The 12,445-nt window shown below is 32.3% G+C and overlaps 1 protein-coding gene across 1 annotated transcript in view; it reads right to left on the reverse strand.

Annotated features, from left to right (window-relative positions):
* LOC108910801 (bile salt-activated lipase) overlaps positions 1 to 11,078 on the reverse strand; it is a 31,158-nt gene extending 20,080 nt beyond the window's left edge. The window contains exons 1-2 of the mRNA XM_023455614.1: positions 10,923 to 11,078; positions 10,696 to 10,827 (exon numbers count right to left, since the gene is read on the reverse strand). Coding sequence (XP_023311382.1) covers positions 10,696 to 10,815 — 120 coding nt within the window. The 5' untranslated portion in view covers positions 10,816 to 10,827; positions 10,923 to 11,078. The remainder of the gene's footprint in view (positions 1 to 10,695; positions 10,828 to 10,922) is intronic.
* Positions 11,079 to 12,445: the final 1,367 nt, after the last annotated feature.

Raw genomic sequence — 12,445 nt, forward strand, 5'->3', positions numbered from 1 at the left:
TTCCACTCCGAGTGACATATACTATTTTTTCTTCAAGCGTGAATATAAAAAATTACTAATTTTGAAAATTTATAGCGGATAACGCGATGTTCAATCTCAGCACAAAATAAAATCAGTAGGTAGGTAATACTATTTATTTTATACATTTTATACATTTTATTGATTAATTAAACATGACAGTTTTAACCACTTTATTCATGAATAAAAAAACAAATGTAACAATTATTTTTCTTTAATTTGAATTAAACGAATAAACATCTAAATTACCTACATGTCTATCATCAAACTTTATTTATTAACATGAATATTAAATGTGCAATTTTGTATGGTACAGTTGTTGATATTTAAAGCGCTGCTGGCTGTCTTTTTTTCAAAGTTTACAGTTCTGTCGTTGAATACGTTACTTGTAATAAGGTTCTCAGTTTCAGTGTTAACAATTGTACCATTATTAACAGAAAAGTCTTCGATTAAATTATTTTCAGGATCAATATTTACAGTTTCGCTTGATGTACTTGGTTCATTATACTCTAATGGGTTTAATATTTTCATCGCTATCTGTTTCTTATTGTTTACAGAATCTTCAATGTATCCTTCAGCGACGCTGGTAGATTTCCATCCACCATGTCGCTTTAGGGTTGTAATGTCTCCACCATTATCAACTAAGATAGTTGCCGAGGTTCTTCTAAGGCAATGCCCCGTATATTCATGTGGATTTGGCAACCTTAAAAATGATGCAACATCTTTTGGCACTTTTGAAATTTTATGTATGCCCATTACAACACGATGACAATGGCCATTTTGATATTTAATAAAAAATCTATCAAAAGTTATGTCTTTTGGCCGAAGAGTAGCATATTTTCTGTATAAATTTAAATAAAACTCTCCAATTATGGTAAATGAACGATGTTTTTTAGTTTTTGTATTGGGAATATTTACTAATATTATATTTCCCAAATCTTTTACATCATTAACTTTTACTTGAATGAGTTCATCGCATCTACAAGCTCCTGTGACTCCAAATATTAGTGCAACCTAAAAAATATAGAATTATTAATTTTGTAACAATAAAAAAAGTTGGAAAATGCAAGGAAATTCTAAAACATGACGTAATTTTAAGACATCTATATTTATGAGTTTTTACAACATTCTTCCAATGAGCTATCTTTATTTCCGAAAATTGTTTATTATTCTCGTAATGGATACTATAAAATAACTTGAAGTTTACAAATTATAACAAAATTTTGTATTACAAATATAAAAAGGTTAAATATATATCTACCTATAATTTAAAAAGTACATACCTTGGTTGCTAAATATTTATCATCAGGTGCTTTATTCAGGAATTCGTCAAATTCTTTTTTAGACAAAACTTTCGACTTTTTTGGTTTATAATTTTCACCTTGTCGTTTCAAAAATGTAATTAATTTTGAATATTTCTCAATATTTACATTGTGTTCTATGTTTAATTTAGATTTTACCATTGAATATTGCGCCCATAAAGTTGAACTTTTCAGTGTTCTGGATAATCTTGTAAAATATGCTATCATCACATTTTCTGAATAAATATGTGCATTATTTTCTTTTGCCCAATTTATGAATTTATCATAAGCATTTTCATAAATTTTTCTCGACTTTGTTGGTATAAGTGTTGCCACTGATGTATTTGCAATTTCCAGTAATTCTGGTGGTGTGCACTGCATTTCTTCAGACATTTTAAAAACGACCCGACGCGACATCAAATTTCAACTGACACTTAATGAAACGTCAAAGCTTCTTGAATCTTTAATTCGTTGCTAGGATACTTACCTACACATTGTTACATTTTTTTACTAGTTAAAAAATGAAAAATATTTGTACTAGTTAAACAATAGGCTGCTTCTAAAGGAGGTGTTGCACTATATAATATAAGTATTATCATACGCTTGAAGAAAAAATATTTTTTTCATAAAATGAGGTTTCCAGAGATTTGTCGTAAGATGCCACTTAATTATAGATTTGAAGTGAAAAATAATACATATATTGTGAAATAAGTGCGGATCCGCTCAAGTGGACAATAGACAACCGCACGAATTGCACATACTATTTTTTATTACGAATGCGGTGAAATCTTAGGGTCTAGGGGCGCAGCCACGGTTGGGTCCATAGATTTTTATACAGTTTAGGTTGACATAAATAACTATCAACTGTCATTTAAATGTCACTTTTTAAAAAAAATTATATTTTTATTACTAATGAAGGATAAGTCCCATCTTTTCGCATGTTTTTTAGGTCGATAACTGGCTGTTTGCCAACTCTATTTATTTGCGTGCGGTAATCTTACTTGTCGCACGCGAATTGCCAATAAAACACGCAAAATTTAAATACCTCCTACACACACGAATATATTATTTTTAAAAAGTGACATTTAAAGTTATTTATATCAATTTAACTGAATAAAAATATGTGGACCCCACCGGAGCTTCGCTCCTGGACTCTAAGTTTTCATTACATCCGTAATAAAAAATAGTATATGCAATTCGTGCGGTTGTCTATTGCCCACTTGAGCTCTCGTGGGCAATTACACTTATTGCACAATATAATATTTGCCTATTCTATTTATTTGCCTGCGGTAATCACACTTGTCGCCCGCGAATTGACAATAAAACACGCAAAATTTAAATACACACTCGAAATAGTATATTTGTAACAAGTGAGGTAAGTTGTTTATTGCCTACGAAAGCGGAATTGAGGGCACGAACGCACTTATCCGTCATGAGTAATAAAAAGTTATTTATATATCCAGCACAATGAAATTCGTCAAAAAAGGCTTGAGGGCGAAAGTATATGTATTACAATATTTTTTCTACAATCAGTCATACAGTGTGTCCAATTAAGTCGGCACCATATGGGATACTTTATGCATACGTTGCGATAGTTGCCAACGACTAAGACGATTAAGAGATAAATGTGACAGATCTGGATTTGGTAAAGCAGTTAAAGGCTTTAGTGTTAAAAAATGGCCCGGTGTTAGGACAGAAAGGTCATTCGGATCTGAGCTTAAAGGGCACAAAGGCCTAGAGTTTAAAATAGCTTCTATCTGAGTTAGAACAGTGTAAAATTCTTCGTATGTTAATATTTGTTCTCCTACGACTCTAATTAAATGAGACTTTACACTTTTAATGTTTGCTTCCCAAATACCTCCAAAGTGAGGCGCAGAGGGTGGATTAAAAGACCATTGAATTTGTTCTTGTTCTGCGGCACATTGCAATGTATTTTGAGAGTTCTTTTTGAGAACCAACGAAATTACTACCGCAATCCGAGTATATTTGTGTGCAACGACCTCGACGGGCAATGAATCGTCGTAAAGCAGCAAGAAAACATTCTGTAGATAAGTCTGAAACAAGCTCTAGATGAACTACCTTGGTTGCAAAGCACACAAACAAGCACAAGTACGCCTTTTGCGATTTTACTCCGCGAGACTTACCTAATGTAATGAAAAATAATCAACTCCCACGCATTGAAAAGGTTTAATTTGGTTTACACGTGTTGGAGGTAGGTCGCCCATAATGGGTTGAAGAGAACGTGGATTTGTTCGAAAACACCGCACACATTTGGAAAGGCAATGACGAATGGCACGTCTGGCAGACAAAATCCAAACTTGCTGGGAAAGAAGAAACTGTAGTGTTTGAGGACCAGGATGTAGATGAATTTTATGTACTTCTTCAATTAAAAGTTCTGATAAACGATGAACTCGAGGAAGAAGTGCAGGATGCTTTTGATCATAAGACAATGAAGAATGAGCCAGTCGACCACCTACTCTGATAATAACATTTGTGTCAATAAACACTTTAAGTTTTCGAAGTGGTTTACTGAGATGGTGTCCCTTTTCAAATTTGGCAATATCGTCGGCAAACGATACATGTTGAACACGCTTTATCAAAAGAAGAAATGCATTATACATCTCATGTATAGTGAGAGGACCAAATAAATTGGAATCAGAAAATCGAACATTATTTATAAAACGAAGGCAATAGGCAATGATGCGTTTAATTCTTGCGAGAGATGATTATTTTCTAGAAGTAAGTCCAAGGCATCAAGAGAAACGAAAGAAGAAAGAACAACCCTTTTTTCTTCTTCCAAGGAAGCTGTATTATTTTCATAAGATGAAACTGGTCAACTGTTTTTTGGTGACCTTAGCCATGAAGGCCCCGCCCACCATTGAACATTGTTAATAAGATCTCCTGGAAAAAGTCCTCGTGAAGCGATATCACCTGGATTATCTGTAGAACTAACGTGATACCAACAATTTGGAGAAACTTTCAATTGATTACGACTTACTCGGTAGGCAACAAAGGTTTTCCATCAATGTGGAGAAGACCTTATCTAGGAAAACACAATAGTAAAATCAGACCAGGCATCAATATATTGAAAACGTAATTTTCCTGAATAAATATTAAGAATAAATGAAATCATATCAGCGAGCAACATTGCTGCGCAAAGCTCTAAGCGCGGAATTGAAAGTTTTTTCAAAGGAGCTACTTTGGACTTGGCATAAACAAAGGAAACGTGAGGAATTTCATAAGGGCTAGAAAATAAGAAGTATATGACAGCTGCATAGCCCTTTTCCGAACTATCAGCGAATCCATGTAATTCCCATTTTTGAAAATATTTTGGAACTATGCATCTAGGAATTTTGAGAGTTGATAAAGAAGCTAATTGAGCTTGATATTTTTGCCAACTATTGACAACATCGTTTGGAGGGGTCTCATCCCAAACGAAACCTAAACTCCAAAGGTGTTGCATCAGACGTTTTGCAAAGAATGTTAGGGGAGTTAAGAACCCAAGAGGATCAAAAACCTTTGCCAGATCAGAAAGTATGAATCTTTTAGTACAGGCCCTATCGATTTGAGAAACAGAATAAGAGAAATAATCATGTGAGGGAAACCATTTTAGACCCAAAATTTTCACTACAGAATTTTCATCATCAAAAGATAAGAATTGTTGAACATGATAAGAAGTGGGAATGTCAGATAGAAGACTGGACAGATCACTGCTCCATTTTCTCAATTCGAATTGACCTCGTTCGAGTAGCTTGATAAGGTCTAGTTGAAGAAGTTTAGCGTTTTCTATTGTGTCCCAACCTGTGACGATATCATCCATGTAAATATCAGAAGAAAGTACCTTAGCAGCGAGGGGAAAGTGTTGAATTTCATCATTACCAAGTTGAATCAAAGTGCGGAGTGCTAAATAGGGAGCAGACGATACACCGTAAGTAACAGTTTTCAAACGAAACTGCTGTAAAGGTTCAGAAGGAGAAAATCTCCAGATAATTCTCTGATAGTCCCTATAATCTGGTCGTATCCAAATTTGTCGATACATTTGTTTTATATCGGCCGTAAATACAATATTATGTAATCTGAAATTTAGAAGAATAGAAACGATATCTTTTTGTAACTTTGGACCAATTAGTAAGCAATCATTCAAAGAGATATTATCTGAAGTTTTACAAGATGCATCGAATACTACTCTTAATTTAGTTGTAGTACTATCCGGTTTAAAAACGCAGTGATGAGGAATGTAATATAATTTATAGGGATTTTCCGGGAGATTAGATACCTTTTCCATATGGTTGCTATCCAAATAATCTCTAATATATTCAGAATATGCTTCATAAAAGGAAGGATCACGGAGTAGACGACGTTCTAATGAATAAAATCGGCGAAGTGCAATGGAGTATGAATCAACGAATACCGGATCAGAATTTTTGAATGGTAAAGCCACTGTATATCTACCAGATATATCACGAGCATAATTTGAGCTGAAATTCTGTTCACATAATAAACTTCAGGAGATGCCTTGACCATTTGAGGTATTTCATCAAGTTGCCCATAATAATCCAACCAAATATAGTCTTAAAGGCGAAAGGTTCGTCGTGATTACCATTGATGCGACCATCTTCTAATATTTGGGAAAATATGTCAACGCCCAAGAGCATATCGATATTACCGGTGATGTTGAAACTCGGATCTGCTAGATCTATGTTATGAAGGTTTTTCCACTTTTCCACAACAATAGGGACGTTTGGCATGTCGAAACAAACTTTGGGTATTACTAAAGCATCAATGTTAAATACTGGAGAAACTTGACCACGAGGTCGAATTTGATATTCCACTGAATTAGAAGCTCATTGATTTTTGTGAAGAGTGCGTATTAGAATTAGAAATACATTTTTGAGAAGATAAAGCCACTGATTCAAGAGCTGTACACTGTTTCAATAAAAAGTCATATAAAATTCTGTAAGATGGAATATTATTACAATTTTCTTGTAATTCAAAACGCTTAACTGAAGCAGCATCTAATTTTTGTATCAATAACTGAAATAATATAAAGGTCCCAACTATCTACAGGCAAATTAAAATTTTTAAGTGATGCTAAGTTTTCTTGAAAAGTGTCTAATAATTTTCTTAGAGCTTGAGGCGATTCAGAGTTTAATTTAGGTGCATTAAATATTTCTTGCCAACATGCACTCGCAAGAATTTTTTTATTCTGGTAACGATCTGTTAACATATTATATGCAATTATATAATTATCATTTCATTAGATAACTGTAAAAAATTGAAATTTGATTATTTCATTTTGGGTTTTAGGCCATGCAGAACTTTCTATCCAGAATAACTTTTTTTCATAAAGCCAATAATAAAAAAGTATCCCATATGGTGCCGACTTAATTGGACGCACTGTATATAAAAATAAATAAACTCCAGAATTAAACGCCTATAAATGTAGGACATTCATTATTTAATACCTACAAATCGTGAGTGAAAGTGAAAGCATATCTAGCAAAAAAATAAATGCTAAATTATTTCAAAATTAATCCTATATTGTGTGTTATTGATATTTATAACAAATAAAGAGCATTCATTTGTTCAAGTTCTAAACAAAATTGTGACGTAATGAAAAATAACGCAACCCCACAAAAAAAAGTGGGAGCTCCGAAAGACCATATACCTACACATATATTTTTGGGGTTACTGAATACGAATCCGGTGTCCGTTTGACCCGATTTGGTCTGGTTTAAGATCAGTTCAAGGTCAAATATAAAGAATCAATTGCCAACAAAGTAAACTTACATATCTCTACGTTTTTGGGGTCGCTGAATTCAAATTCGGTGTCCGCTTGATCTGGTCAGGTCTGCTAAATACTTTCAAGTTCTAAATTCAAAACACTCAAGCATTTATGCATATTCAAATTTGATTCAAATAAGATTAAAGAAAGAAAGCGTAACTCTAAGCAAGCCCGTGACTAGCATTAATTGTTTTGATATGAAAAAATTCTGGTATCATCATGTTTTATGTACACAGTGAGTCGGTATCGACTGATATTCTATGTATAAGTTTATTTTGTTTATTTATTTATTTATTTGACCTTAAACTGACCTTAACCCAGACCAGGGACCTGTTTTTTGTAAGTACTTTTCACCTTTCCACTCCTTACTTTTTAGTTTTCTGGCTATTTCCTGTTTTCAAAATTAATATTCAAAAAACAGTTGGTAATCTGCACAGTGAAAATGTGTAGCTGAAGCTTCCTAAAACGTATAACATTTATGTAAAGTAAATTTTTTATAAAACAGAATTTATCTTCGCTTTTCTACTTTGTAAAATGAAAAGTGAAGAGTTGAAAAGTACTTTAAAAAAATAGGCCCCTGATCTGGCCAAACGGACATCGAACCTCACAGTTTTTTTTGCGGGGCTGTTGAATTATTTATCGTCATTCTGTGTAAACCCAATTAAATTATATACAGGGTGATTCATTAAGTTATTAACTAAATTTTCGGTAAAATTGGTCGTAAGTGGCGCCCTCTATGAGCAACGCTGAAATTGCAATACGCATCTTATTCGTCGCTTAAAAAAATACAATTTCACAAATTTTCAAGTTCTTAACCTACATATTTTCAGAATAATCGCAAAAAGCGATTTAAAATTTTAACTTTCAACACCCTGTATTTCCGAAACTATCATCTTTCGGATAAGGCATCTTTGCGCTAACGGCCACCATTTTACGTGTAGTATCTTCAGCTTTCGATTTTCCCATTATTAATTAATCACCCTGTACATATGTCAAAAGATTTCTGTTTTAGAACAAATTCGGTGAAATAATCACACTACATCAAACACCAAAGGTTATTATTGTATTTATATAAACTTAATTGGTCTAATTAACCGCAATAATCTTTTTATTGACCGACTATGAAAAGGAATTAGGTAAATTAATCCCACTAAAAAATAACTAATATATTAATCAATAGTATTAATTTATTATTAAAGTGTCATAAATTTGAATCTTTGATAACAATAAAGGATACGAAAAATTATGGATCTGTATTAAGATTAATATGAATGTAATAGTCAAATGTAATTAATTTTAATTTCTTTTAATTAGGTTTTAGCTTTGAATTTTGAAACACAATGTGCATTCGGTTCCAAGATGAGAATAATATTAGTTTTACTGAGTTTTTATTTATTTTTTAAAATTATAAATAATAAACACTTAAAAAGCACCCTTGGAAAGTACCTACAATAAACTAATTGCACAGCAACAGCGTTCATCTACGAAACAACGGTATTTTGCTAAATATCCGCATTTTGTTTATTATTTTTTATATTTAATATATCTCCCTTTTATTATACAAGATAATTCAGAACTTATCGGAAAACTCTATTTTTGACCACTGTACCAGAAGCCAAAAAAAATTAGTAATGTTACGTTCTTCAGGACAATTTTTGTACAATACAGGGTGTTACAATTATAAAAGAAATCAGCATTATTTTTTAATTTTCCTATAGTGACGATTAATTTATAAAGTGTAATTTGCCATGGAATTATACTTTGTCTGGTTTTTATTAGATGTACCAAGTCTGTATCCCTGTTTTGCTGCCATGCTTATGCTCAGTAGATATCAAGTTTTGTTTTTCGGGTCCCGCTTCAAAAAGGCGGTTTTCCACTAAACGGACAAAACAAAAACAAAATACTTGTGTCGAATAAAACAAAACTGTAACTTTTCGCAAACTTTTTGAAGACTGGCGTGTTTTGCGACAGTTGGAGTTTTGTTTTTCAAAAGGTTTCGACGTGTTTTGAAACTCAAGTCTGTTTAGTGGAAACGGTCGTGTTGTGTTTTCTATTTAAGTGATCCAACCCAATATCTATGTTGGCGTTTTCTTCTTCCCAAAAACAATATTTTAATCATTAATGAATTATAGCTATTAAAAAATATATATGTGTACGGTTAAAGTGTTTACTTGGCTAGGATACAAACTAAACAAGTAAACACTTTAACCGTACATATACCACGAACTCCATCGATGGATATCTGGGAATCCGCTCGAAGGATTTTTTTGAAATACGGACTGTGGAGCCTACCAAGCTAAAATATTTTCAAGGTCATCGTATTTCCGGTTATACCGGAAGTTGATACTAACTTTCTTATTTTAAATGGAACCCCCTGTATATTATTATAAAAAAATTAGGGGTTTCCATTTAAAAGTTTCGAGTTTTCCACATATTCTGAACTATATTCGATGAAAAAATTTTGACCACCCTGTATAAAAACTGGAAAATTTTCATGTCAATTTCGATAAAGTAAGTCTTTCTCTACAAAATGTCCAATTTGTACAAAAAAATAAACGGGGAAAACTAAATTTTGCTGACAGTCTGCATCTGTCAATTTTTGTTTAAAAATAGAAATATCTCGGAAACGGTCAATCCTAAATATGGAGTGTGCTATATGTTTTCAACTTAAAAATGGATGATGTTTCCAAAAATGCAATAATATACAGGGGGTTCCATTTAAAATAAGAAAGTTAGTATTGTCTTCCGGTGTAATCGGAAGTACGATGACCTTGAAAATATTTTAACTTGGTGGGCCCCACGCTCCGTATCACACCATCACAATTTCTAAAAAATCATTAGAGCGGTTTCCCAGATATCCATCGATGGAGTTCGAGGTGGAACACTCTGTAGACACACTTTTTCTCCAAGGACTTCAGTATAAACCAGCCATAACTAAGAATAAAAAAAATCTTCTCTAAACATGTTGGCTGGTTATTAGAAAAATGTGTTCTGACTTCCTCGCGACAACCAGTGGAAAAGGACTGAAAACAAAAACAAAACTCGAACAAAATGTAGCCCGCTTGATGGAAACAAGAGTTTTGAGTTTGTTTCAGTTTTGTTTTTGTTTTGTTCTAGAAAACACAAACAGGACATAAACTCAACTGTCCGTTTAGTAGAAAACCGCCATAATGGCGTACAAATGATTTTTCAGAAACTGCTAACAATGACTTTCTTTTTGGTGTCAACAGTCAACGTTATGACAATTTTGCAGAGCTGACCCTTATTATCAACACAAACTATAAACCGAGAATAACATTGTTTTCTAAAACGGTTATATTTTACAATTCCTCAAAGATTAAACCATCATTTACTCAAATCCAAACCTGTGAAACAAGTTTCTCTTTTGTTGACAGTTAGCATCCCTTAGACCTTTCTTAGTTCTAAGGCTATTGATTATAGTTATTGTCATTAGGAATCGTTATAAGAAAAAAATGTTAATTTATTTTTTTTCTATGAGGAATTAGCCCTAAAAGTTTGCTGCTATGTCACTTTAATTACATTTTAGTATTTTAAGATCTAAAAATAAAAACTGTTTTAAGATTTACTTACTACTGTGGTGTATATTTTCAAAAAGAGGCAATCTTCGCTTCCGATAATGTTATCTTCTCCTCCTTGCAGACATTCTGGTTGTTTTTCAAAAACATTTTTGACCCCTTCCCATTTTGCCATTGGAATGGGCGGCTGAAAGATGCAAACACATAAAAGTAAAGTCATAAGGGTTCTGAACTAATTTTCAACCTGTTTTTATTTATAATAGAAAACAACTAACACCTCACCTGGAATCTTAAATTTCCGACTGGTGGCTCAGCAAAGGGAATACCCCTGAACCAATACAGGGGTTTGTTCCCAACATAAGTTCTTTCGCCATAGCCTCCTCTCACCAATCCAGAAGTAGTCTCGACAATTAAATCACTTTCATCCAAGTGAACATCACTGAGGCTTCTAGCGTGAATGTTACTAATACAAATTAGAAAAATAACATTCAGAATTCCTGTCACGATGCTTGTCATTTTACTGCTATTATATTGCTAACCGTTCAGATCAGTCCTTACTTTTATAGCGTTAGTTGCCAAAGATAGGCAAATTCACAGTTTTTTTAGTGTCAGTTAAAGCTACTTGAGACGGAATTATCTCTGTCTTTTAGGTGTCAGATAGAATTATTGTTTATGCAAATGTTTCAAACTGCCTGAGATTATTTATTTAAAAAGTGAAATGACACCCTTCAAAAGTTCTTAACGTTTGGAAGAAAAAAACTTTTTCCTTATCTTAAAACACTAATTAAATAGGCTATTGACTATGTACTTTAGATAGGAACTACAACGTAACATAAATTTTATTGTTTGATATGTTCAATTGACCTTAAAAAATGATAAAACCGCGGAGTGCTACCTTTTAAAGGGGTGCGTTTTTGAGAACGAAGTAAAAAGGTGGTATTTTCAGTTTTTTGAGTTTTACTCGAAAACTATGAATTTTTTCTATATAGTTGTCAGCAGAAACGTTGTAGCAAATTGAATTTCCAATCGAAATGAGACCTTTTGAAGTCAAAAAAAATTATTTTTAACAAAAATATGCCCAAAAAACGAGTAAAAAATCCCGAAAATATGCGTTTTTTTTTCTTTATTGGTTTTTGGCCCACAACTTTTTTCTGAGAGGAGTTAGGTATAGGCATTGCTTACAGAAAAAAAGTTAATGTTTTTTCCTTTAAAATAAGCCTTTATAGAAGTACCTACTACTAATAGAAACCGAGATACATTGGATCAAAGTTTCGTCTTATAACTTTTTTCTGAGTTAATTTAGGTATATGTAATGCCATATTCAAATGAAAGCTGGTTTCAAGACCTTTAAAATGGTGCCTGGTAGAAGTTTGTACAATTAAAATCAACCGAGATATGTCAATTTAACCAACGATACTTTTTCTTATTTTTATAAAATTTTTATTACTTTCGGTATTATTTTGTCTAATAAATTTATTTTTGTGAATGTGAAAGTTAAAATAAGTTTCTAGGTGATTGAATATTATTATTTATTTATTTAAACAACAATTAATCATATTTATCTTGTAAAATTTCGAATTCTTTTAATTATTTTTGTACTTTTAATTAAAAAATTACAATTACAAAAAAATTTTTCAATTTTGTAAATAAGAATTTTTCAAAATTAAAAAATTACCTCGATGTATTTTTACTTGAAAATGCTAGTGTTGAGGATATCACTGCTGCATCTGAATGCATTGTAACTATAATGTATAGTTAAAAAATTGACAGCCTAAAAACTTGTCGATATAAATTATTTCAAAAGT

The sequence above is a fragment of the Anoplophora glabripennis genome, unplaced genomic scaffold, assembly GCF_000390285.2.
Source record: "Anoplophora glabripennis isolate ALB-LARVAE unplaced genomic scaffold, Agla_2.0 scaffold747, whole genome shotgun sequence".
NCBI classification, from domain to species: Eukaryota; Metazoa; Arthropoda; class Insecta; order Coleoptera; family Cerambycidae; genus Anoplophora; species Anoplophora glabripennis.